The 26,663-nt window shown below is 53.7% G+C and overlaps 10 protein-coding genes across 10 annotated transcripts; 4 read left to right on the top strand and 6 right to left on the bottom strand.

The window, feature by feature from the left end:
- Positions 1–226: 226 nt before the first annotated feature.
- Positions 227–1,824, bottom strand: BDY24DRAFT_371655 (transformer-2 protein homolog alpha/beta; the record flags this gene model as incomplete). The annotated part of the gene is made up of 9 exons (XM_076638167.1): positions 227–371; positions 451–552; positions 621–804; positions 879–899; positions 975–1,134; positions 1,246–1,371; positions 1,454–1,499; positions 1,589–1,749; positions 1,822–1,824. The coding sequence occupies 9 exons, from the start codon at positions 1,822–1,824 to the stop codon at positions 227–229; spliced, it is 948 nt and encodes a 315-aa protein (XP_076494063.1).
- A 283-nt stretch (positions 1,825–2,107) lies between these two features.
- On the top strand, positions 2,108–3,431 carry BDY24DRAFT_397975 (60S ribosomal protein L18-B). The gene is made up of 5 exons (XM_076641626.1): positions 2,108–2,134; positions 2,351–2,437; positions 2,611–2,881; positions 3,048–3,141; positions 3,288–3,431. The coding sequence occupies exons 1-5, from the start codon at positions 2,132–2,134 to the stop codon at positions 3,391–3,393; spliced, it is 561 nt and encodes a 186-aa protein (XP_076494062.1). The 5' UTR covers positions 2,108–2,131; the 3' UTR covers positions 3,394–3,431.
- Positions 3,432–4,724: 1,293 nt separating this feature from the next.
- On the bottom strand, positions 4,725–6,665 carry BDY24DRAFT_397972 (NmrA/HSCARG family protein). Its single transcript, XM_076641625.1, has 9 exons — positions 6,553–6,665; positions 6,244–6,466; positions 6,017–6,113; positions 5,896–5,934; positions 5,738–5,821; positions 5,530–5,663; positions 5,306–5,371; positions 5,065–5,177; positions 4,725–4,951 (listed from the first exon to the last, which is right to left on the bottom strand). Exons 1-9 carry the CDS (start codon positions 6,622–6,624, stop codon positions 4,847–4,849), a joined length of 933 nt encoding a protein of 310 aa, XP_076494061.1. The 5' UTR covers positions 6,625–6,665; the 3' UTR covers positions 4,725–4,846.
- Positions 6,666–8,759: 2,094 nt separating this feature from the next.
- On the bottom strand, positions 8,760–9,800 carry BDY24DRAFT_371652 (uncharacterized protein; the record flags this gene model as incomplete). The annotated part of the gene is made up of 5 exons (XM_076638166.1): positions 8,760–9,198; positions 9,285–9,403; positions 9,494–9,598; positions 9,680–9,706; positions 9,771–9,800. The coding sequence occupies 5 exons, from the start codon at positions 9,798–9,800 to the stop codon at positions 8,760–8,762; spliced, it is 720 nt and encodes a 239-aa protein (XP_076494060.1).
- Positions 9,801–9,818: 18 nt separating this feature from the next.
- On the top strand, positions 9,819–11,979 carry MHO1 (Mho1p). The gene is made up of 11 exons (XM_076641624.1): positions 9,819–10,123; positions 10,216–10,336; positions 10,430–10,460; positions 10,527–10,564; positions 10,631–10,743; positions 10,823–10,934; positions 11,005–11,087; positions 11,173–11,224; positions 11,322–11,536; positions 11,611–11,632; positions 11,720–11,979. Exons 1-11 carry the CDS (start codon positions 10,075–10,077, stop codon positions 11,910–11,912), a joined length of 1,029 nt encoding a protein of 342 aa, XP_076494059.1. The 5' UTR covers positions 9,819–10,074; the 3' UTR covers positions 11,913–11,979.
- Positions 11,980–12,206: 227 nt separating this feature from the next.
- BDY24DRAFT_417496 (thioredoxin-like protein) lies at positions 12,207–15,321 on the top strand (the record flags this gene model as incomplete). The annotated part of the gene is made up of 17 exons (XM_076643722.1): positions 12,207–12,367; positions 12,444–12,469; positions 12,593–12,612; positions 12,719–12,795; positions 12,886–12,902; positions 12,968–12,997; positions 13,075–13,090; positions 13,163–13,414; positions 13,491–13,499; positions 13,573–13,592; positions 13,654–13,771; positions 13,848–13,931; positions 14,014–14,574; positions 14,660–14,705; positions 14,804–14,974; positions 15,102–15,190; positions 15,270–15,321. 17 exons carry the CDS (start codon positions 12,207–12,209, stop codon positions 15,319–15,321), a joined length of 1,749 nt encoding a protein of 582 aa, XP_076494058.1.
- Positions 15,322–15,473: 152 nt separating this feature from the next.
- On the bottom strand, positions 15,474–17,061 carry BDY24DRAFT_397961 (uncharacterized protein). The gene is made up of 3 exons (XM_076641623.1): positions 16,839–17,061; positions 15,862–16,765; positions 15,474–15,736 (listed from the first exon to the last, which is right to left on the bottom strand). Exons 1-2 carry the CDS (start codon positions 16,932–16,934, stop codon positions 15,881–15,883), a joined length of 981 nt encoding a protein of 326 aa, XP_076494057.1. The 5' UTR covers positions 16,935–17,061; the 3' UTR covers positions 15,474–15,736; positions 15,862–15,880.
- PDB1 (pyruvate dehydrogenase (acetyl-transferring) subunit E1 beta) lies at positions 17,039–20,441 on the bottom strand. Its single transcript, XM_076641622.1, has 18 exons — positions 20,133–20,441; positions 20,007–20,045; positions 19,857–19,925; positions 19,658–19,705; positions 19,494–19,506; positions 19,306–19,378; positions 19,179–19,194; positions 18,883–19,092; positions 18,594–18,689; positions 18,503–18,510; positions 18,417–18,435; positions 18,200–18,327; positions 17,909–18,078; positions 17,808–17,821; positions 17,708–17,726; positions 17,567–17,602; positions 17,427–17,444; positions 17,039–17,310 (listed from the first exon to the last, which is right to left on the bottom strand). The coding sequence occupies exons 1-18, from the start codon at positions 20,268–20,270 to the stop codon at positions 17,300–17,302; spliced, it is 1,125 nt and encodes a 374-aa protein (XP_076494056.1). The 5' UTR covers positions 20,271–20,441; the 3' UTR covers positions 17,039–17,299.
- Positions 20,442–20,651: 210 nt separating this feature from the next.
- VID27 (Vid27p) lies at positions 20,652–24,753 on the bottom strand. The gene is made up of 17 exons (XM_076641621.1): positions 24,606–24,753; positions 24,461–24,478; positions 24,291–24,381; positions 24,096–24,211; positions 23,752–23,978; positions 23,626–23,684; positions 23,131–23,558; positions 22,975–23,060; positions 22,867–22,894; positions 22,658–22,794; positions 22,460–22,589; positions 22,153–22,388; positions 21,889–22,081; positions 21,633–21,817; positions 21,446–21,567; positions 21,147–21,352; positions 20,652–21,061 (listed from the first exon to the last, which is right to left on the bottom strand). The coding sequence occupies exons 1-17, from the start codon at positions 24,622–24,624 to the stop codon at positions 20,925–20,927; spliced, it is 2,418 nt and encodes an 805-aa protein (XP_076494055.1). The 5' UTR covers positions 24,625–24,753; the 3' UTR covers positions 20,652–20,924.
- Positions 24,754–24,768: 15 nt separating this feature from the next.
- On the top strand, positions 24,769–26,606 carry BDY24DRAFT_397950 (SCO family protein). The gene is made up of 6 exons (XM_076641620.1): positions 24,769–25,113; positions 25,212–25,308; positions 25,415–25,615; positions 25,740–25,829; positions 26,065–26,194; positions 26,375–26,606. The coding sequence occupies exons 1-6, from the start codon at positions 24,799–24,801 to the stop codon at positions 26,523–26,525; spliced, it is 984 nt and encodes a 327-aa protein (XP_076494054.1). The 5' UTR covers positions 24,769–24,798; the 3' UTR covers positions 26,526–26,606.
- Positions 26,607–26,663: the final 57 nt, after the last annotated feature.

Raw genomic sequence — 26,663 nt, 5'->3', positions numbered from 1 at the left:
GCTCGGTTTCGCTTGGTTTGAACGACGTGCTTTGAGGAAGGACGACGCTGAAGACTTGACAAATATTGATCTTGTGGGGCACTAAGACGAGGGACGAAGGGTTGGTACATAAATTTGAGAGGCTTTTGAACTTGATTGTTTGCGAAGACGACGAGAAGAAGACGACGACGACTGGGCTTGACGATACTGCTCCTGCTGTTGCTAATCCAAAAAAACGAGAACCGAACTACCACCTGATGGAAGGTCCAGCCGAGTCGGTAGGAGCGTCGTCGTAGTCTCTGGGAGGGAGAGGCTCTCGTCGGGAGGAGGCAGAAGTCGAAGCAGGGTGAGGAGATCGAGAGTCAGGGGATCGAGCTCGTCGAGGAGGAGGGCTGAAGGAAAAGAGTGAGAAAACGATGGTGAGTAATGAGGAAGTGAAGCAGTGGCAATTTCAGAGAAAGGGCGACTCACGAAGGCGACCACTTGGACTCTCGTCGAGGAGGAGGAGATCGATCTCGTCCTCCTCCCCGGTAGCTGCTGTAGCTGTCTCGTTCCCTGGTTCGTCCGTAATCGCTAGCAGCACCAAAAACAACGTCTCGTCAGCTTTGTCGAGAGCTCAGAAGTGGGAGGAGGCCACTCACTCTCTCTCAGACCTGCCAGATCGACCGTAAGAATCCCTCGAGTCTCTGTAGTCTCGAGAATCCCTGTAGTCTCGATCATCCCTTCGACCGTAGTCAGACCTTCGGTCGTCGTACCTAGGTCGCCTGTCGTCTCGGTCGTATCGATCGTAGGGTCGTCCTCCTCCTCCTCGACCAGTGTCCTCGTCTAAAAAGCAGGGAAGAGAGGAAGCGAAGAGGTGAGCTCGAGAAGTCGCGTCGAGGAAAGATGAAACGACGTACACTCTCGTCGCTTGGTTCCCACTGTGATGATGGAAGAGATGGTAGAGGTGATCAGTATGAGCTAACTCGGAAGACAGGAAAGGAAGGCGAGCTCACTGTACTCTCCGGGAGTCGATTGGTGAGGCTTAGTCGTGATGGAGAAGTCGACTCGAACCTTTCGACCTTGAAGATCCTTTCCAGAGATGTTGTCAACGCAGGCTTGAGCATCCTCGACGCTAGCCATGGTCACGAAACCAAAGCCTCGAGATCGGTCGGACTGAAGAAGAGGAAGTCGCGTTGAAAGAAGATCCAAGTCAGCTCCTCTCCTTCCCTTCCCTTCCTCTTCGCGTCTCCTTCCATCCAAAGGACGCTAGGTGATTGAACTCACTCGTTGATCGTAAACGATGGTAACCTTCTGGACCTTTCCGAACTTGCTGAACTCGTCCTCCAGGTCGATCTCCCTGGTTCGGACGGAGAGTCCAAAGACTCCCAAGACCTCGCTTCGAGGAGGGTTCTGGAGCGAAGAAGAGAACAGATGAGGGAAAGCGGTGAGCTGAGGAATGAAGATAGTGAACTAGAGCGTGAGACCTACTAACCTCAGGTGCGTTTGAAGGTCGACGAACGGGAAGGGGGCTTCTCTCGCTGCAAGGAAGGAAGGAGGTCGAAGGAAGGAGGAAGCGATGAGCTCGAGCGGTCCGTACGACGACGAAGAGGGTAGCGATGGGACTAACGCAGTTCTCCTAGGCTCAGGGCTTCGGGATCTGTCGTCCTTGACTACGGAGGTCTGACGAGCGTCCTCGTAGGGAGCCTCGACGGTGATGGCGGCGGGAGGGAGATCGGATCCAGGAGCAGGAGCGTCGTAGGGATCTCGAGGTTGGTCGGAGGATTCGTACTAAGAAGATGAGCAGATGAAGATGAGCTTGATGGTCGATATAACTATGTCGAGGTCGAGGGAAGAACGCACCATGTTGGACTATCTTTTCGGAGGGAGGGGAGGGTGGGAGGTTGAGGAGAGAAAGAAGAGGAGGCGAACGCGGGTTCAGTCAGACACTACTGAGCTGAGGGCCGACTTCTTTCCTTTTTTTGGGGCTCTAACATGTACCTTTTTTCCTGCAGAAGAGTCGATATGATCTTTGGCTTACTCTCCTTAAGGCAAAAACAATAAAAGGAAAAGGAGGGGAGGGAGGAGACGGAGGGAACGCAGCCTTTGTTTCGAAAAACCTGATTTACTCCCTCTCTCCCTTCTTTCCGCGTACCTTCACCAAAGCTTCAAGATGGTTCGTCTCTTTTCCACACATCCTGACCTCTCTATACACTCGGCCACCTCTACACTCCACCCTCCCGTTTGAATCGAAGGATCGGGTGCTTTGGATCGTTTGTTGGAAGCTCGACTGACCCTCCCTCCCTCCCTCCCTCGCCTCCCTGCCTCCCTCGTTCCCTCCCTCGCTCCCTTCCCTCCCTCGACCTTCTTTGCATTCGTTGGGTTCTTATAGGGAATCGACTTAAGGCATAAGCACGAACGCAAAGGCGCCAGGCAGGCTCCCAAGTCTGAGGATCCCTACCTTCTCTTGCTCGTGAAGGTGCGTACCCGAAAAGGACTTCAAAACCGCGAAGGAATCGACGTCTGACCTTTCCTCCTTCCCTCCCTCGCATCCTCCTCCTCCTTCAAATCCCTCCCCATCCACCTCATCCCACTCTCCTCTATCCCATCTACCACCTCTTACCAAAAAAAATCCGGTCGAAACCCTTCCAGCTTTACCGCTTCCTTGCTCGACGAACGGACTCCAAGTTCAACAAGGTCGTCCTCAAGAGGTTGTTCCAGTCCAAGACCAACCGACCTCCCCTCTCCATCTCCCGAATCGTCAAGCACACCCACAACGCCAACACCGACGGTACCAAGACCCTCGTTCTCGTTGGAACCGTTACCGACGATGAGAGGTTCCTCGTCGTTCCCAAGCTCACCATCGCTGCCTTGAGGTTCACGAGGTCCGCCAGGGAGAGAATCGTTGCTGCTGGAGGAGAGGGTGAGTCCAGATCATCAGTCTCGGTCGGGTTGGGCAGTAGGGAACGGATGGAGTGGGAAGAATGGGCTGTATATGGACGAACAGAAAGGGATATGGAAGGAAGGGGACGAGGGCTGACGGAACTTTGGTCTTGTTCGTTTCTTCCTTCCTTTCCCTTCCCTTTCAGCTCTCACTCTCGATCAGCTTGCTCTTCGATCCCCCAAGGGTGCCAACACCGTCTTGGTTCGAGGAAAGCGAACTGCCAGGGAGGCCTACCGACAGTACGTTCTCATCCTTTCGAACGAGGGAAGGAGGAAGGAAGGACGAGGTTCAGAATCGAGCTCGCTCTTCCTCCTTTCTTCCCTCCTCGACTTTTGCCCTTGGACCCAAACTGACTTTCCTCCTTCTCTTCTTCTACCTCTCTCAGCTTCGGAATGGGTCCCCACAAGAACAAGAAGCCCTACACCATCTCCAAGGGACGAAAGTTCGAGAAGGGACGAGGACGAAGGGCCAGCCGAGGCTTCAAGGTGTAGATTTTCTAGCCCTGATCTTCATGGAGTCGATGATGCTATTGCGAGACTGCAGGAGAAAGATTTGGATTCGACCCAGGTCAAGCTCAAATGAGTGAGATCAACGTCGACGCGTCGCCCACCTTCTCCGACCTCCAGTTTCCTTCGCTGACGCTTCCAGCTTCCACAATACCTACATCTGAAGTCTCACGAGTTGCCCTACTAATCTCTGCCTGGTCGTGTTGTACCCTTTCGGTTCTGAAGAAGATTGAAAGGTCGCAAGAGCCGCGTCTTTCTTCGGGCTGAGCTTAGCAGGAAACCTGTCCTGACGTTGGCTTCCCTTAACTACTTCGCGACGACCTCAGGTTTCCTAATCTAATGAGTGGCCTTCATCAAGTTCAGATGAGATCTACGACCTTCGACTTCACACTCACAGTCAACGCGTCGACGCGCTCGGATTGACTTCCGACTCGCTTCTCTCTCCCTTTCCTTCCTCAAAAACGCTGGATCGAGAATTTGACGTTGAATGTAAGTCGCCATCTACAGTTGCCTTCTCGCCGAAAATGTGCTGCTTTCTCAGCTTCTCCCTCGTTCGAGGCCTCCCTACTTCGCTCGTCCTCCGTGCTCTTCGTTCAGCCTCGCGTCTCGAAAGGCTGCTCGTAAGTTTTGTTGCAGCAGGAAGACCTCGGCGAGTCCCATTTTTGTTCTGAAGTGTACATCCATCGGTCCGTTCTATACGGATGCATGAGAAGGACTGAAAATCTTGAAAGAAGATCTTCCGAGGTTGAGACGAAGGTCAGCTTTCGACTTCGAGAGGGAGGAGAGAAGGCTCGAAGCTGAGGCAGTTTCGCTGCAGCACCTTTTCTTCCACCTACAGAACGATGATCCTCAGTCTCGCCACTCTGATCAAGGAGCCACTAGAGTTTTTTTCTCAAAGAAGAAAAGCCTACATCTCGATCTCCCGTTTTGACGGGTTTCAGAGTCGAGCCCAACTCTCCCTCCTCCCCAACCATCTCCCACTCCGCTCCCTTTCGCATCCCGTCCTTTCTCCCAGGATGGCCCCACCTCCACACGACCGTACCAAGCGAGCTACATCCGTCGCGACTACCGCTCCTGGAGCCGCTACTCCTCAGATCTTTCAGCGAGCTCGTTCTTTCGACGGTGCGTGTTGAGCTCGTCGTTCCTCGTTGTTTGAGTCTTTCCGCTCGTTCCAGTCTTCGAAAGCGACTGGCGATTCAAGGGCTCCTGATACCCCATTTATGGGTTTTGCAGCACGACGAACTCGGCCCAAGGAGGACTCGGCTCGTCAACGCGTCCTTCTTGTTTCAGTCCCCTCTCTCTTTCCCGTCGACGAGCTTGACTGTTTGAACCTTCGTACATCGAGGCAACATATTAAATAGAAGATATTAGAACCGGCGTTACATGGGCAAGGTGGACTTGTGTGAGACGAAGTGATACGGAAAGAAAAGTTCCGATTCTACTTCTTCACCTCGGCCTCCAACCACTGCTGCAGGTTCTTGATCTTGGGGAACCTCTTCCTCAAAGACGGAACGTCGGCAGAGTATCCAGTGACGTCGAAGAACTGAACGAGATAGGAATGAGAGGCAAGCAGGAAAGAGGTCAGTTTTCGAGATTTCAGAGAACTCGACGCGACGGAGAATCGAGGTACGAGGTAAATCAGACCCAGCAACTGACCTTGAACATCGTTCCGATTTCCGTGACGAAGTACTTGAGGAAAGTGGCGATGAAGGAGAACGTGAGAGGAAGAGGGTAGCCCATGGTTGACTCGAAGTTGGATTGGAGCTCGGCTGAAAAGATGAAGAAGGACACGAGAGGGAGAGGGGGAGAGAGGAAGAAGAGAACGACGAAAATATCAGCACCCACCGGAAAATGTTGGCAGAATGGCGAGAGAGGAGATCGAGGGAAAGAAACTGACGGATGGTAGGTTCGTCGCCAGCGAGCGAGATGGTTTTCCCGATGAACTCATCAGCGTTCTGGAAGGCTGTAGGGATGAAGGAAGGGCAGTAGTAGAATGGAGTGGGTTGGTGGTCAGTGATAATTCCACAAAGAGGCGAACAGGATGAAAAGGAAAGGGCGGAAGGTGAATGAAAGACGAAGAAACCGACGCGACGCGGACGACGAAGAGAGACGAGAACTCACCTTCTCCTGCTACCAGACCAATGTCCGAGCATGCGATCATCTGAATCCTCTTCGAAGGGTCCGAGAAGTTGTAGACGAGAGCGGTAGAGAAGATCTTGGCCTGCATCGACGTGGGTTCGAGCATGTTGTCCATGCTGAGAGCAAGGACAAGCAGACGAGGAAGCATCAGCGTGGAAAGGAGCAAAATAAAGGGAGTGCGATGACTCACAAGTAGGTAGGTCGAAGGATGGTAAGAGGAAGGGTAGGAAGTACGTTTTTGATGTACTTCTCAACCTCTTGCTTCGACTCGAAGCTGGAAGAGGAAACAGAGAAAACGGTGAGCCGAGCTTCGATGGGCAGAACTAGAGGCAGAAGGAGAGTACGAACTGAGGAATATCAGTCTTTTCGAGACCTCCAATGTCGACACTGTGGACGAGAGCGAGATCGAAGGGGTTAGTTGAGAAGCGTCGAGATGGGGATGGAAGAGCAGAGGTCGACGGGGACGAACCTCGAGTAGATGAAATGCTTCACTCCGGCTTCGAGCGCTGCAGCTGCCAGCTCCTTCCCTTGCTTCTTCTCACCCTCGACACCTCCGTCCTTGTTGTCTGTAGAGATCGAGCGAAGGGAAGTCGAAGTCAGTCGTCGTTCGTTCAGCTCGATCTCCGCATCCGTCGAGCGAGCGAAAGTTTCTTCGTGCCCAAGCAACTAGATTCTCGACCTCCTGGCAACACTCACCGAAGCTCTGTTGAACCGAAAAGACTCCGTAGACCGGTCCTCCTGAGTTGGCTGCCTTCGCAAAGAGGTCTTTAGGGTCGTTGAGGTTTCCTTCAATAAGCTCGACGCCTCGGAGCTTCGAGAGAGCTTGAGCTTTGGCTGAGGAAGCGGTTCGAGTGACGGCGAGAATGGTGTAAGGGTTGGGGGAGGAAGCGGGAAGAGCAGAGTTGGCTTCGACGAGAGCCTGTGGAGAGCAAGGACGAGGAAGTTCAGGGAGGAGGAAGGAAGGAAGAAACGTGAGCTCGAGGACGAGGAATGAAACGTACATACCTTGACGACTCCTCCTCCCTGCTTTCCCGTGGCTCCGGTTACTAGGATTCGCTTGCTGATGATGGTAGACATGTCGAGGAGGGTGAGATAGATTTCTGGTTGAGGATGTGGTTGAAAGAGAGAAAAGAAGGAAGGAGGGAAATCCAAGCTCACTTTTCGATCCCCTGAATCGTCATCCGACCGAGCCTTCGCCGATGCTGACATAGAAACGAGGAAAAAATTGGTGCTGCTTGGTCAGAACCTGTAGTACGGTCAGCAAGGTGTTTCCTGGTGTGCTCGGTCAGATTTGATTTGTGAAAGCGCTTGTAGATCCGAGAGGGAAAGAGGTCGCTCGATTGGAGGAGAGATCGAGTTCAACTTTTCTGATGGAAACCAGCTCAGACGATACGAGATCTATCACAGCCTGATCCCCTTCCGATCCTCTGCTGAGCCGTCTTACAAGCAGCGAGAGGAGCGCACGAAGGGGAGAAAGAGGCGAAGGGGTCTCGTCCATTCGACGCGTCGCTTCCAGCCTACAGAGGCATTCGCAAGATCCGGTAATCCGATGAGATACTCAGAAGACGACTGAGAAAGATACGATAAACTTTCTTACTTTCTAGAATCGTACCAGCGACCAAACGCTCGCAAAGAAGGAATAGCAATTCTCTCTCTCTCCACCAGGACGTCTCTCGTCACGAAGATCTCCGAAACAGGCATAAGCGTTGACTGCTCGCAAAGAGGAAAGAAGAGGTCCAAGGTCAGTTTGGGTTCTTGACCGAACTCGAGAAGAGACGAAGGGGAGATAGGGAGGGAAGGACGGAGAGGTGAGACGAACCTGAAAGCACAATCACCACGACACGTCAAAGCCCTCCTATTCCAACGATAACGAAGGACGAACTAGAGAGGAATCGAAAAAGACCTGAGTGTGAGCAGGGTGAGAAGAAGAACGAACTTAGAAGAGGAATTATAACTCTCACCGACGCGTCCTCAACCGTGCAGCACGCCGACAGCTCGAGCCAAATCCCTACGACGACCCAGCGTCGGATCCAGAGGACGAGATGGTGCCGGATCTAGAGCTGACATACGACGAAAAGAGGAGATGGGAAAGGATGAGCTTCGCTCCCGAGGTTTCGTAGGGTCGAAAAAGGAAAGATGGAAAGGTCGACGAACTGAAGGTAGAGCTCGAAGAGAGTTCCGTTCCCGTTGGGAGGTCTGATAGGGAAAGATGAGAATCAAGGTCATTCTAGATTCGCTGGAACGAAAGGATGAGAAGCCGAAGAGGAGGAAGAAAGGAAGGACGAACTTTGAATCGAACGCGTCGAGATCCATTCCTCCGTGAGCAAGAGTTGAACGAACTTCTTCGACCGGGCATGCACACAAAAGCTCGATGGGGGTAGCGAGCTCAGGGGTGTCATCAAATCCCAGCTCACACACCAAGCAGGACCACTGAGGCGACCCGGTAGCGTCGTCGCACTCCCATCCCGTCAACGAAAGGTTCTTCCTCCCGTTCTCGTCGCACTCGACAGATCCTGAGAAGTCCGCGACGGCCTTTCCGCAACCGATGGCCCACTCTACTTCGGCATCGACCGGAAGGGAGGAGGCGGGGAGCTCCAATCGTGCGACGTTGATCCGCGTCTCGAGTCTCCTCAGGCCTTGGTTCGAACGGGAGTTACGACGCAACCGAGATTGAGCGTCTGGAGGGATTTGAACGCGTCGAAGGCGAGAACGGTCTTGTGCTGGGGGGAAGAAACCAAGGACGAGGATCAGCGAGCGTTTTTTTAAACGAGGTTCGTCAACTAGAGAGATATTATCTCACCCACGCAGGCCAAACAGGCGAGAAGTTCCCAAAGTGGCAGTCAACGACGAGGGTCGGTACGGATCCGACGACTTAAGCGAGGGAAACCACCATCGACCGAGTGATCACGGCTCCCTCCAGCAGCGTGAAAGCTACCGAGGAGAAGCAACCATCCTCGACGTCCTGCTGAACGACGTACTCCGTAAGAGGAACCTCTCGCCATTGGGCAAGGAACTCGACCACCGACGACTCGTCCCGCGATCCAGGAGGTTCGATCCAGTTGGAGTTCGAAAGCAAGAAGGGTTCTTTGTTGAATTCCTTCTTCTTCGAGACGGAGGCTTGGATTGTTTTGAGGGAAGTGAACTGATTTGGGACAGATTGAAGCCAGGAAAAGATATCGTCGGCGTGGGGAGGAAGCGTGAGTGAGAGTGCTTCAAGCGAGGAGAGGAGAGTTGGGTCGGCGAGGAAGTGGGGGACGTAAGAAGGATGATAAGAAGGACGGGATTGAGACGTCGACGGATATTACGACGTCCCCGAATCGATCGAAGTGGGAGTGAAGTTCCGAGCTGAATCCATCGACCTCGAAATCGAGCGTGAGCTTGAAAGCGAGCGGTCGAGGGAGAGGGGAGGAGGAAGAGGGAGGAGTCATGAAGTCGACGGGGAGGGTTCGACGAGCGACGGTTCCATCGATGGAGACAATTCCGATGGTAGGACTGCTTCGGATGACCTCAAGGGTCTGTTTGGTGAGGAAGCAAGGGGGGAGAGATAGTTCGAGGAGGCCTGGGAATCTGTGAAGAGCGTGGTGGAGGGAATCGAGACAGTCGTCGAGGGACGCTGACAGAGTTCTCAGGTCTCCGTAGATGCAGAGCTCTCTGGAAGTTTCAAAAAGAGCAGAGCAGGTCGTTAGTACTAGTACTGCACGAGAAGGTTAATTCCTTTTCTAGCAGATCAGACGAACCGAACGGCTGGGGCGACGGCTGGGTCGTCTGCTCTCGCTCGAAGGAGATCCAAGTGATGCGGGAAGGCGAAGTTGATCTTCAACCAGACGAAGTTGAGGCTGCAAGAGACCTGGAAAGACTATATGCGAAAACAAGACAAAAACCATGTCAGCCACGAGAGCTCTCGTCCAAGAAAGGGGACTAGAAGGAAGAAGGTAAGGGAACTGACCTCTCGAAGCCTTCTGCATGCCAGAGAGACAGGCAGGTCTTCACCGTTCTCACCATCCTCCAGATCGATGAGGTCGACGATATGAAGAAGTATCTCGTTCGGCATCTGTGATCAAGAGGGAAGAAGTGAGATCGAGGGGAAGCAAAGCGAAAGGAAGGAAGGAAGGGTGAGCTCGCAAAGACTCACTTCGAGAAGTTGGCATCGTCCCTTCGCCTGGAAACAGAGAGAAGAAAGTCAGCTCTCATCTCTTGGTGTGATGAGAAAGGTCTGGACTTACCATCTCAGAGGTCTGAATCGTACCTTCCATCGTTCGTTCGTCGTGGTTAAAGGTCAAAAGTAGGGGAGGGAAGGAGGTGAAGCTCAACCGAATCTGCTCCCGAACCTCCCTTCCTCTCCTACCCTTTCCACTTCTTCTCTTCCATCCACCACCACCGTTTTTTGCTTCGTAGCATCGCACACAGACCCATCTTAATCCTCAATCAGCTCCGAACGTCCATATCTCAACAAGACATTCACAGCATCAGCTCGCTTCTGATCCTCCATCACCTTCACTCACTTCCTCTCCTTCCTCCGGACCGAAGATGACCTCTCGAAAAGCTTCTCACGCTGGTTCTTGGTACTCCAGCTCCTGTACGTCCCATCTTACTCTGCCATGGGCTGAAACCCATGCCTAAGAAGCTCATGCTGACCTCTCGCTCCTTCTCTCTCGGCTCGTTTGGCAGCTTCAACGCTCTCCGCCGAACTCGACTCGTACCTTCAAGCCGTCCCAGCATCCTCGAGTTCAACTCCTTGGGCCAAGACCTTCGAGCCACCTGTGAAGGGATGCAAAGCGATCATAGCACCGTGAGTTCGACCTACTCATCCTTTCTTCAATCAGTCAAAGAAGACGGCGGAATGACCTCCGCATCCGGTCGCTTCTTTCTTCTCCCTTTGCAGTCATGCTGGCTTCAGCTACAGTGGGCCAACCGTGAGCTCTTCAGACGTCTACGAAGAGACTTAGAAACCTTCTCGCTGACCGCTCTGGCTTCTGCAGGCTGCCTGGGCCTACAAAGCTGTCGACACGTCCTCGATGTGAGCTTTCGCTCTTCTCTTCTTCCCCTCCTTTCTCCGTTCTGAAACTGTTTCCTTTCTTCACAGCACTCGAGTCTTCATCCTCGGACCTTCTCATCACGTCTATCTCGACGGATGTGCTCTCTCGGCATGCTCAACCTACGAGACTCCCATCGGTTCTCTCAATCTTCATCTCGAGCGTTCGTCCCTTTCTCTCGCGACGCGTCTTTGCTCTTTCGATCCTTCTCCCTCGTACTGACCTTTTGTTTGATGTTTTAGTGATCGCCGAGCTTCGAAACACAGGACGCTTCACTACGATGACGCTTGCTCAGGACGAGGAAGAGCACTCCATCGAGATGCACCTTCCTCTCGTTCGAAAGATCTTCGACGGGTGAGTTTGATCGTTCCCTCCCTCCTTGAACTTCGAAAACAGACCCTGACGTTGGATCATGCTTCAACAGGAAGGACATCAAGATCATCCCCATCCTAGTCGGATCAATCTCCAAGACCAAAGAGGCATCGTTTGGAGAACTGCTCGCTCCTTGTTCGTTCCAGCTCATCCTCTTCCTCTCACCTCCGTCTCCCTCTGCTTTTCTTCCTTCTGACCTTCTCCCCCCCTCTCACCCCAGATCTCAACGACCCTTCCACTCTCACCATCGTCTCTTCCGACTTCTGCCACTGGTAAGTCTCCCGTTCTTGCCTCCCTTCTCTCGTTCGTCCTCGTCGCGTCTCACCGAACCGCTGACCCCTCCTTCGCTTCGACGCTTCTCGCAAACAGGGGTTCCCGCTTCTCCTACACCTACTACTCCCCACCTGCACCTTCATCCACTCCCGTCAGTCTCTCCTCAGCCGTCCAACCCAGTCCGGAGAAGCCTATCCATATCAGCATCGAGCTTCTGGATCGAGAGGCGATGGAGATCTTGCAGAGCGGAGGGTCGTCGGAGGGGAAGGAGTGGGAGGACGTTCATGGGAGGTTTGAGAGTTATTTGAAGAGTGAGTATTTTACTGTTCTATGTCCTCGAAGAGTTGATCTGACTCGGATTTCTTTCTTGTTTGGGGTTTCAAAGGGACGAAGAACACGATCTGCGGGTGCGTTTCTCTCTGCCTCTCTCTCTTCTTTCTTCTTCTCTTCGTCGACTCTTCTCACCCTTCTTCTCCCTTCATCCTTTCTTCCAGCCGTCACCCAATCGGAGTCCTTCTCGGCGCTCTCACCCACCTCAAACCGACCTCACCCTCCTCCACCGACGCGTCGTCGTCTCCTTCAACCCCCTCCGGCGAGATCTCCTTCGTCCACTACGAGCAGAGTTCCCCTTGCATCAAGGTTCGAGATAGCAGTGTTTCGTACGCTTCTGCTTTTGTTAGGTGGTAGCTGGTCTTTGTCTAGTTTGGTTCTGGCTGTTTCTCTTTGTTGCGATCTCCCACGACCTCCTCCCCATCTCTCTTTCTCCTTTTGTTATTACTCTTCTTTAATCATAACTCTTCTTTACAAACTCAATCTTCGCCCTATCCTTCAATCAACGAGAGAAAAGGGGAAATTCTTTCGTCCTGTCCGTCTCTCTTCGTCGCAAACCAGCTCCCTTCGCGAGCTCGCTCTCCCCCTTGTCCTCCTTCCCTCCTCCAACACTCACCAACTCCTCCTCCCCTCCCCTCCTTCCCCACCTCTATGGTGAACCTCCTCTCCCTCTTCACCCTCTCCCTCCTCTCCCTGAGCTCGTTAGCTTCCGCGACGACCGAGGCTCAATCTCCTACGGAAGGGACCGTGCCGTTTGAGCTTCGACAGCTCACGACGGATTCGTTCAAGCTCAGTACTTCGTCGGGCTTGTGGTGAGTAGGAGAACAAGTTGTTTGTCTGACGTTACTTCATAACTGCTAACGATTTGATCCGTTTGATTCGAACCAGGCTGGTGGAGCATTACAGTCCTCAGTGTGAGTGTATTCGAAGGGAGAAGAGGAAGGGAGGAGGGAGAGGAGGAGATCTCCTTCTTTGCGAACCATCTGGACGTCGAAGCGAAGCTGACCTGACCTTCATACTTGTGTTCGTTCGGCTAGGCGGTCACTGTAGAGAATTCGTGAGTTGCCCTTGCTCGCGTCGTGGGCGGTGATCAGCGAAGAGAGAAAGGAAGGGAAGCTCAAGCTGACCTCTCGGCCTTCCTTCCCTTCCCTTCCGTCTCGCAGGCTCCAACGTGGGCCAAGATCGCAGAGGAGAAGAAGGATCTGGAGAAGGTTACGGGGTTCCATATGGCTCAGGTTAAGTGAGTCGTCTCGAACTTCTCGAGCGTTTGAACTCGAAGAGCGAGGAAAGGAGACGATCAAGCTGACCTCGAGTCGTCCTTCCTTCTCAGCTGCCTGGCCCAGGGAGGTGAGTCTTTTCCGCTAACTTGAAGCAGTAGAGACCGAGCTGATTACTAACTTTCTTCGATGCAGACCTCTGCAACTCCAATGGAGTCAAGTTCTGTTCATCCTTCTCTCTCTCTTCTCCTCATCCCGAATCGAACGAAGCTGACCGGTCCTCCTTCCTCCTCCTCCTCCAGACCCTGACATTCGCTTGTTCGTCCTCCCTTCCTTCTCTCATCCTTCCCCTCCCTCCGAGCTGACCTTTCGCCCTTTCTGACCCTCCAGATATCAAGACGGAATCGAACTCGACCCTTACACGCTCTCTCGTTCGCCTGGAGTCCTCACCGAATACATCGAGACCATCTCCCGTCGGTACGCCAAACGAGCTCCCGTCGCGTCTCCCGTGACAGCTGGAGTGGGAGCTTCCGGTGTTCAGGATGTGAAAGGAAGAGCTGGGTCGGAGGTGGTTAGTCTCGATAAGGCTGGGTTGGAGAAGGTCAAGCAGGATGGGGGGTTCGTCAAGTTCTTTGCGCCTTGGTGAGTTTTCGTTTTTTTGAGGTTTCTGGGAGAGTTTTGAGACGAGGCTGACCGTGTTCTTCAATCCGATCTACAGGTGTGGACAGTAAGTATCTCTCGTTGTTGTATCAAGCGTCCCGGAGAGTGGGAACTAATGGCTTCTTCGTTCGTTTCGACAGCTGCAAGAAGCTCGCCCCAGGTTCGTTGCGTTTCTCCGTTCGTCCTCTCGCTCTCTACTGACCTTTTCTTTCTCCTCTCAGTCTTCGCCGAACTCGCTTCCGAGCTCGCTGGTCAGATCACCGTCGCCGAAGTCAACTGCGAGGATCTCCCAGCCCTCTGCAAGAGCGAAGGCGTCCTGGGCTACCCTCAGCTGTTCTTGTGCGTTTCGAGTCTTCTCGCTCCCGTCCCGTCCTCGAGTCGTCGAAGGCTGACACGTTTTCTTCTTTCGTGATAGGTTCGCCAACGGTCAGAAGTACGAGCACACGGGAGCGAGAAGTCTCTCGTCGATGTCTGCGTTCGCTAAGAAGGCTCTGGCCAGGTTCGTCGACGCGTCGGCGTTGAAACCGGTTTGCGACTTGGACCCTCACTGACGGAGCCTCGCTGTTCTTTCTTGCGCGCAGTGGTGACCTCGAGTACGTGAACGCCGACAACATCAACGATATCGCCAAGAAGGAGGAAGTCTTCTTCATCTACCTTCACTCGTACTCTTCCTCGGCTGAGGATCTCAAAACCGTCATGGACGCCTCCCGCTCTCTCATCGGCTCCGCCACCGTCTTCCAATCCCGCGACCCCGACCTCTTCAAGCTCACCGGCGTCTCTCCTCTTTCCGGACCCGTCCTCCTCTCCTTCAAAGACCACACGCCTTCCACCCCTCTCCTCACCCTCGCCTTCACCCCCACCCCCAAAACGCTCTCGGTCGAGAAGGTTGCGTCCTTTTTGGAGGAGAACAAGCTGCCGACGGTGGTGAAGCTCGACAGTGGCAACTTTGGGGACGTGATGAAGAACAAGAGGGGGAGTTTGGTGGTGCTGGCGGGGTTGAGAGCCGGGGATGAGAACGGGAGGGAGAAGTTGAGGGAGGTCGCGACAGCTTGGAGGAAGGGAGGGAGGAAGTTTGACCAGGGCGTCATCTTTGCTTGGATGGATGGGGACAAGTGGGGGAAGTGGTTGAGTTCGAACTACGGGTGAGTGGTTCGACGCGTCGAGACGGTGTTCGTCTCCTTCCTTTCCTTTCTTTGCTGACTCCTTCTCGCTCTCCTTTATCATCAGAATGAGCAAATCCAAAATGCCTCAAGTCGTCGTTGCGGATCCTTCCGTTCGTCCTCTTCTCTCCCCTCTCTCTCTCTCTCACATCAAACGACGCGTCCCAACCTGACCCTCCCCCTCCTCCCTCCCATCCCCTCCCCCAACCAGAAATACGAATACTACGACGTCACCCTCGAGCTCGAAAAGATCGAGTTCGAAGGAGCCTCCATCTTCTCCACCCTCGAAGGAGTCTACCAACACTTCCTCAAGCCGAGGAGCATCGAGAGCTGGGGGGAGCGGGCGATGAGAGCGTTTGGGTTGAAGATGCAAGGGTGGCAGGTTCGTCTTCTTTTCTCTTTTCCTTCTCTGTTCGGCTTGGAACAGCGTCGCGGGTCTTTCGTTCGAGACGAAAAACTGACGCGTCGTTTTTTTCGTTTTGGTTTCGTTTCGTTCCGTTCGTTTTCAGGACCGAGCGACCTCCCACCCAGTGATCTCCCTCCTCGCTCTCGGGGCGTTCACGCTGACGGGACTGTGGGCCATCAGGACGTGTGTGAGGTGAGCGATCTACTTCCTTTTAGCTAGCCTTCGAACGACGTCGAGCACGAGCTGACTTCGTTTCGCTCCGACTCGCCAGGTGGGATTTCCCGGAAGTGGGGCATCAGAAGTTGACCGAGAGGCTGGATTGACGGACAATCTTGATCTCTTAGACTAGGGTCGATCTCTTTGCGATGGGATTATACCAACTTTTCGTTCGTCTCTGATTCGTTTTCGCGAAAGGAAGGGAGAGGAGGGAGACGCGTCTCGTTGAGTTGAGTTGACGAAAAGGAGAAGGATCAAGGGCTGGTTTTGATACGAGAGGGACGAACTGAAGGTAGAGGTAGGACAGAAGGGATGCAAAAAAAGGATAAACGATGCGATAGGAACGAGGCGAGGCTAAGAGCGAGAGGAGGAGGGACGAAAAAAAAAACACGAAACGGCGACGGGTCGAAAGAAGCAAAAGGGAGAGGAGAGGTTGATCAACTTGTGTCGAAGCAAAGAAGGAAGGAAACTTGAGGTTGCTTTTTTTCGGTGGGGTAGATCGTGAGCATGGAATGGACTAGTCTAGCAGGAGGTGCAGAGAAGACGGAGCGAAGGGTTAGCGACATGAGTTCGAGTTCGACGCGTCGATCCACAATCCAACCTTTCAGGGTCGTTGCTTCTTCTCCTCTTCTGTGAATCAAACTCACCTTGTTTCCCCAACTCTCACTAAGTATCAATTTCCTCTCTGCCTTCGCGATGTTCACTAAAACCCAACCCATCCTTCCCTCTCTCCTCCTCCGCTCCGACCGCGTCCTCTTCCCTTTTCGTACTTTTGCCCGGCGCTGCCCTCCTCCTCCTGCTCGCACCACTTCCTCCAACAACGTCACCCATCCCATCTTGCTCCTCATCCCTCAAATCTCCCAGCAGCTCAATCTCAGGCGAAGCAGGAGGCGTCATGGGCGTGATCTCCTCCCTCTCCTTTCCCTTTCCTCCCTTCGACTTAGCCACCTCCTCCCCGACCTCCTTCGCTTGATCTCCAACTCTTCCATTCCCGTTCGAAGAGCTGGAGATCGTCGAAGGGAAGAAAGCCTCCTCAGTCTTCTTCAACTGACTCGCCAGAGGTGAAACGACTCCGCGACTTTGAGGATCCTGCAGAGCGATGGAGGAGGGGGGAGAGGTGAAGCGGACTCGATGTTGTTGAGGTTGAGGTTGAGGTTGATGCTGAGTTGAAAGGATGGAAGGAGGGATAGGTTGAGATTGGGGCGAGGGAGGAGGAGGAGGAGGTCGTCGAGGGACGATGGACGCTGAGGAGGAGGATTGCGACTTGGAGCGACGAGGGATTCGGGAGAGGGAGGGATGCTCTTCGTTTTGAATGGTAGGGTTCGTCAGAGGTTCTTCTTCGAGTAGAAGTTTTGAAGGAGGAGGGGAAAGAAGAAGGGCTGAAGGAGTCGAGGAGGAGGAGGGAAGAGCGGTGGAGTCGACTCGAGCAGAAGGTGGTTGACCGATTTGAAGAGGGATGAACCGAGTATGAATAACGAGTGCGATGGATGCGACGAGGGAGAGATAGAGAAGGTCGAGAAGGAAGAGGACGTTCGAAACGGTGGTAGAGAGCTGCGAAGGAGGGCAGGAAGAGGTCAGCTCGGACGGAGGAGAGGAAACCAGGGAGCGAGCAGCTGACGCTCACGATACGGCGAGTGATCTTCGTTGTGCAAGCTAAGGTAGATAGGACGACGACTGTTGGAGTCCAGATGAGAAGAAGGGAGAAGGAACGGCGGATCATCTTGAGGTTTGGGCCGGTGGTGATGGTTCGAAGGAGGAAGGGGAGGGGAGCTCGAATCGGGTCGATGGCCTTCCCGTTGCTATGCGCCTCCCCCCTCCCCTTCCCTCCCTGCCACGATCCAGCTCAGCCGTCGCCCAACCGCACTCCTCTTTGTGCAAACCGAATCCAAAAACAGCGACCAGATCTACGGACGAACTTCACTTTTCTTTCGTTCTTTCCGACTCCTCCTTCCTCCCTCTCGTTTGGGTAATCTTCTAAAGCCCATGCGCATCCACCCAAAGCTCGCCCTCGTAGAGCAGCTAAACCCAAGATCAACTCTCCAATCCTCCTCCCACTATTCTCACGCGAACTCCATCGAAACTTCTCTACGATCGGTCTGGAGGGAAGGGAAGGCAAGAGAGTGGAGACGCGCGTCAGTAACCGTCTCGACTCGACACGGATACCAGTCCTCGTCGAGCTTCTCCTGCGTGTTGGATGAGGTAGACTACTCACAAACAGATCGCTTGAGAACTGTAGAAGAAAATGAAGGAAAGAGAGGAGATAGGGAAGTCAGGACGCGCGTAAGAGAAGGGTGTAGGTCGTTCACCCGTTCGTCGAGCTTGAAGAGGCTCAAGGGCAAAATGTATACTAACCCTTCTCAATAAGCGGCGTATCAGGGAAGCTAAACACTGAATGACCCAATAAACATAGTAGAAAGGTCAGCGAAGCCCTAGGGAAAGCTCTGGGAAGCACAGGGAGCGAAAAGGACGCGTCGAAGGGGAGTTGGAACGAACCCTCGAGGTTGGCGGCGTACTGATCGAGCCCAACACAAGGAAACATAGTCAGCATACTCTCACAGCACTATACAACTCATCCGAAGGCATGGAAACGCACAGGAGTAGGGATATCTGCGACGGAAGACGAGCGAAAGGGTCAGCGACGCGTTCGATGAAACCTGCACGGAACGAGGTTCGGAAGAGGATGACGAGACTCACCAGCACCGGTAACTCGCTCAATAGGAGCATCCAGGTAGTCCCAAGCCTCGGACTCGACGATCTGAGCAGAGATCTCGGATCCCACGCCGAACATGGGGAAACCTCCCTCGCAGGTGACGAGGTGTCCGGTCTTCTTGACGGACTTGATGATGGTCTCGATATCGAGAGGCCTGATGGAACACGAAGGAAGCGAGGCGAGGAAGAGAGGTGTCAGCTTGAACGAGACGAAGGCAAGAGAAAGGAAGAGGAAGGGGAAGAAAGAGGAAAGGAGAGGATTGGGCTGGAACGAACCTGATCGACCTGAGGTTGATGACCTCAACGTTGATACCCTCCTTAGCAAGGTTCTCGGCAGCCTCGAGACAGTGTCCAACCATCTTGGAGTGAGCGACGATGGTGACGTCGGCTCCCTCTCGCTCGATCTGAGGAGAGAACAGAAAGGAAGGAGGAACGAACGGTCAGCTTTCGGTCAAGTCCTTCGAATTTCGCAGGCGAGAGAGCTCGAACAAACCTTGGCCTTTCCGATGGGACTGAGGAACGAGAGTATAGAAAGTCAGCTTGAGCTTAAGGAGGTCGAGGAGAAGAGGAGGTACTCACAGAACGAACTGGAAAGGAAGAAGAAGGGAAGGCACGAAGGTCAGCTCGAAGGAGGGCTGAACGGAAGGAGAGGAAAGGGAATCGAACTCACGTCGTCCTTCATGGCAGCCTCAGACATAGGGAAGGAGATTCCGTACATAAGCTCGTTCTCGAGGAAAACGACGGGGTTGGGGTCTCGGATAGCAGCCTGAGTGAATGCGAAGAAAGAAAGGTCAGCTCGAACTCGTCTCGACTCCTTCTCCTTCTCTCTCCCTCCTCGGTCTTCCCGCGTCCAACACCACTCCTGCGACCTCTCAGACCTTTCCACCATTGCTCCGCCACCCATTCTCATCCACCAAGCACGTCCAGCTCGTCAACTCCGATCTCATACACGAACTCACCTTCAAAAGACCCTTACAGTCCTCCGCCGAGTAGGGCGAAACGACCTTCAACCCAGGGATGGATCCGTACCAAGCAGCGTAGCACTGAGAGTGCTGAGCTCCGACTCCAGCAGCAGCTCCGTTAGGTCCTCGGAAGACGACGGGACAAGGGACGTTTCCACCAGACATGTAGTAGGTCTTTCCGGCGGAGTTGACGATTTGATCGATGGCCTGGCAGATACACGCGAAGAAGCGAAGGTCGTTCGTTAGCTGGGAGGAAAGAGAACAATGGGTAGGGCAGGAAGGCGAGAACGAACCTGCATGGCGAAGTTGCTGGAGGAAGAGAAAGCAAAGGAGGGAAGGGAAGGGAGGAACGCAGAGGGTTCAGCTTTCAGATTTCTTGGTTCGGAAAAGATCCGAGGAGATGTGAAGAGCTAAACTCACAAAGTCATGAACTCGCAGATAGGCCTCAATCCAGCGAGAGCAGCTCCGACGGCGAGTCCTCCGAATCCAGACTCTGTTTTGAGAAGGAGAGGAACGCGAAGGGCGGAAGTCAGCTTTCTCTTTCCCCCGAGCTCGAGAACCGCTTGCCCTTCAGAGAAAGAGCCAGGAGATCGAAGGAAGCTACTGACCAGTGATGGGAGTCTACGGAGTCGATCAAAAGCAAAAGAGACGCGTCGTGTGAGCTCTTCTGCTTCGATACGGGCGGAGGAACGAACGGGAGGCCAGCGAAAACGGGATCCCTCCCTCCCTCCCTCCGTTGGCCCTCCCTCTCTTGATAGTCTAGTTGACTCACATCGATAACCCTGTCCTCTCCGAACTTCTCAGAAAGGCCTTTTGTGACCTGATCGCCATTGATTCCACGCGTAAGGAAAGGCAAGAAGTCAGTTGATGAAGAGCGTCGTCGGTGGACGGTCCTGTTTGCGGCACGGCGATGAGTGAAAAAGGGAGAGGGAGGGGAGAGGAGAGGAAGGGGAATGGGATTGCAGACTTACCTTGTAAGCACCGTTGTATCGAGCGACCTCCTCTCCGATAACGAACACAGTCTCGTCTCGGATCATCTCCTATAAGAGTCCAACATAAGAAGGAAGAGAGCGCGTTCAGTTGGGGAAGGAGAAGAAGGAGAAGGGAGGGACGGAGCTGACCTCCTCCATGGCGACGTTCAAAGCGTCCCTGACAGTCATCTACAAGAGTAAGAGAAGATATCAAAACGTCAGTATAGGCTCTACACGATCCCCAACAAGGATCTATCAAAATATAGAGGAACTTACCTCGTGAGCAGGTGCAGACGAAGCCCAACGCCTGGCGGAGAACGCCCCAGCGGAAAGAGTGAGCTTCGACGTCGAAGGTCGAAGGGAAGCCGAAGATCGGAGAAGGGGAGCAGCGAATCGAGCAACGGAAGGAATCATGGTGGGCGAGGTGGAGGAGGAGGAGGAAGGGGAGAGAGAGGGAGGGAAGGAAAGGAAGGGGAGGGAGGAGAAGGTGATGGCTTGAAGTGAGCTCGATTGGACGGAAGACCGCTTTGGAGTTTCACCTTGGGGACCCTCCTTTTTTCTCTCTTGTAATAGGGAGTTGCTGACTTTGTGAGAGCTTGGTGTTGGTTGGTGCACAGAGAGCAAGTATTACATCATCGTGAAAAAAAGAAATCGTGAGAGAAAGCTAGGGAGGAAAGTCAGGAAGGAGAAAGGGAGACAGCAGAGAGAAACGAGACGACCCCAAGAGAAACGAAAACGAGATGGAGAGAGCCAGGGATAGAGACGAAAGGCAAACGAGTCCAGGACGCGAGAGAGGCAGAACGAGAGGAGGCTTAGTACTGTAGAAGGAGTGAGAAAAAGGGAGGTCAGTCGAGAAGGAAGGACAAAAGAAAGGAGGAGGACGGGACGAACGCGAGAGTCTACGATGTCAGACCGACTCTTGAGCATCCTCGTAGGAGTGCTGAGCGATTCTCGAGTGGGTTTTCGAAGCTGCTTCTTGTTGACCATGAACCTAAAAGGCCAAGAACGAAAGAGAGACGGTCAGCCATCGGTTGAGCCGGAAGAGGAGAGAAGAAACGAAACAAGGGCTCACACGTCGTTGGGCAGAGCGACGACGATTCCAGATCCGTTCGTTCCAAGCTTGAAGTTATCGGCCACGACGGTATCGTTGTACGAGCTGATCTTGTAGTCGTCCATCCTTCCCTGCTTCACTCGACGGAAGTTCCCTGGAAGAGATCAATCAAGTTGAAAGAAACAGTCAGGACGCGTCTCTCGTTCGACGGAGAAGAGGGAAGAAATTTCTCCACTCACAGGTAATCACGAATTTCCCCGTACTCGTCACAATCGACTTCTCCTCCTCTCCCAATCCAGAGTTGAACCTCGCAGCCGTGAACGAAAGCGGAGGGTTCCCAGCCTGGTTCATGTACTGGACGTGCTCGGGCTTGAGCTGGAGTCGACGAGGAATCGGTTTCGAATCGGCAGGGAAGGGTTTATCGAATCCGTAGGAGCCCTTGTTCCTAAGAGAAGTGACAAGAGCACGACAAGGGAATAGTCAGCGGTGATTTCGAGAAGAAGAGGTCGAGGGAGAGCAGAAACAACGGAGTGCTCACTTTCCGTCTCCGATGAGCGTGTCGATGAGGAGCAAGTACGTCTTGCAGGTAGCGATGATCCATCGTCCATCGGCTGTGACGTCGATACCGATGATGGCGTCTCCGAGAGCAGGGAGGGCGGTCTGTTCAAGACGCAAACTCAGAGTCAGCCAAAACGAAGCAAAGGGAACGAACGAAGCGAACGCACCTTCGCATTCTTCCCCAGCGAATCAAACAGCCTGATATCTCCCTTGTTACTGGCAACAGCCAACTTCCCAGATTCGGTGGTAGCAGCAGCGCTGAAGTCGTTCTTGGAAACGTATTGCTTGAATTGAGACTCGACCATCTTGTTTCCAGCGAGACGAGGATCGATTCGGAAGATTCCGTTGTGAGCTGGGAGAAAGACGGACAACAGTTCAGCTTGATGATATGAGAGTCCGAAGAAAAGAGAGAAAGAGACGCACAGTGACCGATAACAGTCTGCTCGGCCGTCATCTGAGCGAACTTGTTGTTGGCGACGATGTTGTCGACTTCGACGACATCCGAGACCTTCCACTCGTCGACGACCTTCCCCGTCTCGAGATCCATTCGGAAGACCGAGTGAGGATCGAGCTGACTCATGAGGAGCATGGAGGAGTCCTCGTTGTGAAGCATGACCTGAACGAAAAGAGACGCGTCGAGTGAGCTTCGAGGGGTCGAACGAAGGAGAGGGAGAGGGAGCGACGAACCTTCGAAGGAGCAAAGCTCTGTCCCTTCTTGTTCTTGATGTTGCTGATCGTAGTCGAGTGCTTGAGCTTGTCGTCGTCCGTGTGCCTGAAGACTCCGACGTTGTTTCCTCGAACGACAAAGGACCGCTCGTGCTTGTATCCGACGGCGAGATGCTCGTTCTTGTGTCCATCGGCAGCTACTCGAGGTTGGCCGTCGTCTGAGTCTGACTCTGTATCCGATCCGTGATCTGATCCAGCTGTAAGAAGAGAGGCGACGAGTCAGTAAGAAATCTCGGAAGGCGACGAGACGAAGGACGACGGGACTCACTCTCCTCCTCCTCCGACTGCTCTCGCTTGACCTCCTCCTCTTCTTCCTCCTCCTCGTCCTCCTCCTCCTCCTCGATGCCAACCATCTCCGAGTCCTCGTAGGCAGAGTAGACGTAGGCGTGATCGGCGGGCTGTAGGAACGAACGAAACCTGGTCAGGTCGACTCGAAGAGAGCAGACGAAAGGAAGATAGAACGAACCTTGGCCTTCCCCCAACTCTGCTGGTTCGCCTTCTGCCAGAGACATCGGTTGAAAGAGTGGTTGAACTCGAGGTATTCGGCGACGGAGGTGAATCGGAGAGACCAGGTCTTGGGCGAGTCGGTCTCGTCGAGAGGAACTATTGAGGTAAGAGGAGGGAGAGACGAATTAGGACGAGACGCGTCGAAGAAGGCAGATGGCAGAGACGCACTGAAGTTCCACATGAAAGCAAGAGCCTCCTGGAAGATTCGAAAGAGGAAGGAGAGGAGGGGGTCAGACTCGAGGAGGACTCGGAGAAGAAGGAGGGAAATCAACGAACCTGCGACCACCTAGCATTCATCTCAGCGTTGATAGGCTGACTAATAATCCACTTGAAAGGGTCGACCAAGTTGCAAGCAAGCCAGTCTGTTTATCAAGCAGAAATCAACGATCAGCTCGAGCTCCCCGAGACGAGATTGAACAAAGGAGGCCTCACAATCAAACGTCTTCGCGTCTTTCTCAATCAACGTAATCTTCACCTCTCCCTGCAACACGAAATGCTCCACCTCCACATCGAACAGGTAGATTTCTGCTTTCGCCTCATCCACCACCACGAGCTCCTCCTCGTCCCTCTCGTCAGCGATGATCGCAACGACCTGCTCCTCGATGGGTGGGGCCAGCTCCACGGGTGCGAGGACTGCTGCAGGAGAGGAAGGTTCCTGCTTGGCGACGGGAGTCTTGACTGGCGACTTTCCTTTGGAGGAAGAGGAGAAAGCTGCTGGTTTGGAGGTGGGAGTGGAGGCAGAGGAGACGGAGAGGGCGTTGAAGGAGTCGGCAAGGCCGTCGGAGTTGACTCGAGTAGGCTTGGAGGGAGTGTCGGGGGAGTGGGATTGGGAGAGGGACTTGAGAGGGTGGCGAGGAGGTCTAAGGAGGGTAGAGAATTCGAGAATCAGCTCAAGAACGGGAGGAGGGAAGGAACGGTCGAGCTCACTTGTACTTGAGGTCCTCGAGCTCAGCGTCCGTCGCTTCGTCGTGACTTCGGTTGAATTTCTGAGGTTCAGACAACAGAAATATCAGCTTCTACCTCCTCGAGAGACACTGGAGACCGTGAACTCACCCTCTCGAACATGCAGTGAAGCATGGTCAACTCGAAGACGGTCAAAGTCGCCTTGTCGACTGCCTTGGAATCAACGACGAACTCAAAGAGCTCTCCCTCGTCCGCGTCTGACTCCTCTTCCTCGTCGTCGTAGTCGATATCCTTCCAAGCGAACGAGGGATCCCCTTCGAAGGAAGAGGGTCGGAAGTTGAGGGAGGCGTCGATGAGGAAGGATCGTTCGTCTTCGGCTGAAGGACGAGGAGGGTGGGGAAGGCAAGGAGGGAAGGAAGGAGAGGTCAGAAAGGTGAGCTCGTTCTGACGCTGAAATTCTCCGAAGAAGCATGAAATCTCTCGAATCTACTCACTCTCTGCGTCTCCGTCGAGAAGTTCAGCCTCTCCTTCCTCGTAGGCTCGTGTGATGACGAGCTGATACTGATGCTCCGCGGTCGTTCGACGGACGGTCGCAACAGCGTCCTTGAAGCTGAGGCAAGGAACGAGAGCGTCAGCGGGAGTGGATACCATCCGGACTGGAGCTGATCTTAGATGAGATTTCTGCTTACATGCACTCTCTTGAACCCTTGATGCTGTCTGGACGAACGAGGAACAGCATCCCAGCCTTCAACTGCACAATCTCTGGGTTCTGAGGATCACCTGGAGGGGAAGGAGAGCGAACGAGAGAAGAGGTCAGACGAGTGTGCGTATGTAGAGAAGCGAGAAGTAATCTACGAACCCCACATCTTTCCGAAAACTGTATAGACGAAAGGGAGAAGGAAGGAGGGGAAAAGGGAGGGAGGGAGGAGAGGTGTGAGCTTGAGAGAGGACGAGCTCCACCCGATACGATTCAGGACGACCTTCCTTCAAGAGCGATTACTCACGACTCTTGATCATAAACATGGCGAGGGGAGAAGGTTGAAGGTGACCTCTTTAGAAGAGAACAAAAGTGGTAAGGGAGGGGGTGGAGGTGAGGGGAAAGAGAAGGGGGAGAAGGGCGAGAGAAGGTCAACCAAGTTTCGAATCGGTCTGACCTCGTCGATTGAACCTCAACTACATCCTACAAAAAAACCAAACATGTCGCATCCTTCTACCAGACTCGTATCTTCTACCGTCTTGGCTTCCTTCTCCCGATCTTGCTTTTCACCTCGGATAACGTCGATCCCTTCAAGATTCGCTTCAACTTCAACCCCTCCTCCTCCTTCCTCGACACCTCCTCCTCCTCCCACCTCGTCCCCTCCTCCTCCACCTCCTCCCTCCGATCCCACCCCTCCCGCACCTCGCGTTCGAATCCCTGCTACTACCAACAAGTCAGGTCTCTTCGGAGGAGGAGCAGGAGGTGCTACCAAAGTCCTTTCTCCTGCTGAAGCTCGTAACAAGCACAACGCAGGAGTGAGTTCACCTTTCCCTTCCTTCTTGCCCATTCTTCAATCGCTCTCTTGCCCCCCCCCCTCTCTCATCGCTGACTCGCGTGTTTCGATGAGCAACAGCTCTTCAACCTCCGAAGTGCAGGAATCTTCCTCGCAGCAGGAACAGGGCTCTACTTCTACTTTGAAACGGAAAAGGCAAAGATGGACGAGATCAAGCGTGAGTCGTCCTTTCAGCCCACCCTCCTCTTCCTCCTGCCCTCGCTTCTCCTCAAAGATCGAGCCCACCTCTCTCCTCGGTTCTTTTCTGTGGGTGTCCCATACAGGCAAACGAGCTGCTCAAAAATCCGTCAAAACGGGAAAACCTCTGATCGGAGGCCCTTTCTCCCTCCTCGACCAAGACGGAAACACCTTCACCGAAGCCGACCTGTTGGGCAAATGGACGCTCATGTACTTTGGGTTCACCAACTGCCCAGATATCTGTCCCGAGGAGTTGGACAAGATGAGTGACGTGGTGGATATCTTGGGTGAGTTGTTGCGAAGCGGAGGGAGGGAGGTCGAGACCGAAGAGGAGAAGGACGGAAGATGAGAGAAGAGAGAGCTGATTTTTGGTTGGTTTTTGGTTTGGTTTGGTTTGGTTGGTTGGTGTAGACGCGAAGCATGGACCTATCGCCCGACCTGTGTTTGTTTCGGTGGATCCTGCGAGGGACGATATCCCTCAGGTCAAGGCTTACGTTGGAGGTGAGTTGGAAGAAGACGAGGTCTCGTCGCGTCTCCTCTTTCTCGTCCTCCCTTCGTCGCTGCTTCTCTTCCTCGACAACCTCCTTCTCTCTACTCCAACTATCCTTCCGTCTCCCCCGTTGAACTCTCGCCACCACCCTGTCTCTCAACTTCACCCAAATCAGCCCTCCCTTGCTCGTCGCGTCCTCGTCTCAACCGAATCTGACCTCTCCTCCTCCTCCTCCGTTCCCCTCAGAATTCCACTCCCGAACCATAGGACTCACGGGACCTTACGACGCTATCAAGCACATGTGCAAGGTCTACCGAGTCTACTTCTCTACTCCTCCCAAGGCGAAGGCAGAGGATGATTATCTCGTGGATCACAGGTGAGCAGTCTTGCTCGTTCTCCCCTTCCTCCTTCTCGCCTTCCACCTCGACTCTTCTACGTCCCCCAGTTTCTATTCTCATCTACCTTCGACTTCTCACCGCTCTCATTTCTTCGCTTCCTCTCCTCTCTACCCAACTTCGTCGCTGACTCCCTCTTCCTTCTCCTTTCTCTCACGCAGCATCTACTTCTACCTCCTCGACCCAGACGGAGCCTTCGTCGAAGCCTTCGGGAAGGACGTGACTGCCGAGGTGGTAGCGGAGAAGGTGGAAGGGTTCTTGGAGGAGTGGAAGGAGGCTGCGAAGTTGGCGAAGAGGTTGGGTGAATACTAGAGCGCGACTCAGGTTGATTGATGAGCCTCTTTCGATTGAGCAGACTTTTCTTCTCGACATTGAGATAGAACAGAGAGGTATCATCGGGGACGAGGGTATCGAAGTAAAGTGAACACTAAAGAAAGGGGAACGACGTCG

Source organism: Mrakia frigida (genome assembly GCF_051309035.1).
Source record: "Mrakia frigida strain ATCC 22029 unplaced genomic scaffold BDY24scaffold_29, whole genome shotgun sequence".
Classification (NCBI taxonomy): domain Eukaryota; kingdom Fungi; phylum Basidiomycota; class Tremellomycetes; order Cystofilobasidiales; family Mrakiaceae; genus Mrakia; species Mrakia frigida.
The sequence above is the reverse complement of the archived record's forward strand: the minus strand, read 5'-3'. Positions and strand labels throughout refer to the sequence as shown.

Bases quoted from the DNA above. Each gene is read 5' to 3' on its own strand.
- BDY24DRAFT_397975 (XM_076641626.1), top strand. The intron at 2,438-2,610 runs GTGCGTACCCGA...AAACCCTTCCAG, and splicing joins ACCTTCTCTTGCTCGTGAAG to CTTTACCGCTTCCTTGCTCG. The intron at 3,142-3,287 runs GTACGTTCTCAT...TACCTCTCTCAG, and splicing joins GCCAGGGAGGCCTACCGACA to CTTCGGAATGGGTCCCCACA.
- BDY24DRAFT_397972 (XM_076641625.1), bottom strand. From the start codon at position 6,624: ATGTCTACCATCATCAGCAAGCGAATCCTAGTAACCGGAGCCACGGGA. The intron at 5,664-5,737 runs GTGAGTCATCGC...CCTTGCTCTCAG, and splicing joins ATCCTTCGACCTACCTACTT to CATGGACAACATGCTCGAAC. The intron at 4,952-5,064 runs GTCAGTTGCTGG...TATCTCGTTCAG, and splicing joins AAATCGGAACGATGTTCAAG to TTCTTCGACGTCACTGGATA.
- MHO1 (XM_076641624.1), top strand. From the start codon at position 10,075: ATGACCTCTCGAAAAGCTTCTCACGCTGGTTCTTGGTACTCCAGCTCC. The intron at 10,744-10,822 runs GTTCGTCCCTTT...TTGATGTTTTAG, and splicing joins TCTCAATCTTCATCTCGAGC to TGATCGCCGAGCTTCGAAAC. The intron at 11,088-11,172 runs GTTCGTTCCAGC...CTCTCACCCCAG, and splicing joins TGGAGAACTGCTCGCTCCTT to ATCTCAACGACCCTTCCACT.
- BDY24DRAFT_397961 (XM_076641623.1), bottom strand. From the start codon at position 16,934: ATGATCCGCCGTTCCTTCTCCCTTCTTCTCATCTGGACTCCAACAGTC. The intron at 16,766-16,838 runs GTGAGCGTCAGC...CCTCCTTCGCAG, and splicing joins CGAAGATCACTCGCCGTATC to CTCTCTACCACCGTTTCGAA.
- PDB1 (XM_076641622.1), bottom strand. From the start codon at position 20,270: ATGATTCCTTCCGTTGCTCGATTCGCTGCTCCCCTTCTCCGATCTTCG. The intron at 20,046-20,132 runs GTAAGTTCCTCT...TTACTCTTGTAG, and splicing joins CGTCTGCACCTGCTCACGAG to ATGACTGTCAGGGACGCTTT. The intron at 19,926-20,006 runs GTCAGCTCCGTC...GGACTCTTATAG, and splicing joins TGAACGTCGCCATGGAGGAG to GAGATGATCCGAGACGAGAC.
- VID27 (XM_076641621.1), bottom strand. The intron at 21,568-21,632 runs GTGCGTTCGCTT...CGTCTTGAACAG, and splicing joins CGCTGGGGAAGAATGCGAAG to ACCGCCCTCCCTGCTCTCGG. The intron at 21,062-21,146 runs GTGAGTGGAGAA...GATCTCTTCCAG, and splicing joins GGGGAAATTCGTGATTACCT to GGAACTTCCGTCGAGTGAAG.
- BDY24DRAFT_397950 (XM_076641620.1), top strand. From the start codon at position 24,799: ATGTCGCATCCTTCTACCAGACTCGTATCTTCTACCGTCTTGGCTTCC. The intron at 25,114-25,211 runs GTGAGTTCACCT...GATGAGCAACAG, and splicing joins GTAACAAGCACAACGCAGGA to CTCTTCAACCTCCGAAGTGC. The intron at 25,309-25,414 runs GTGAGTCGTCCT...TGTCCCATACAG, and splicing joins AAAGATGGACGAGATCAAGC to GCAAACGAGCTGCTCAAAAA.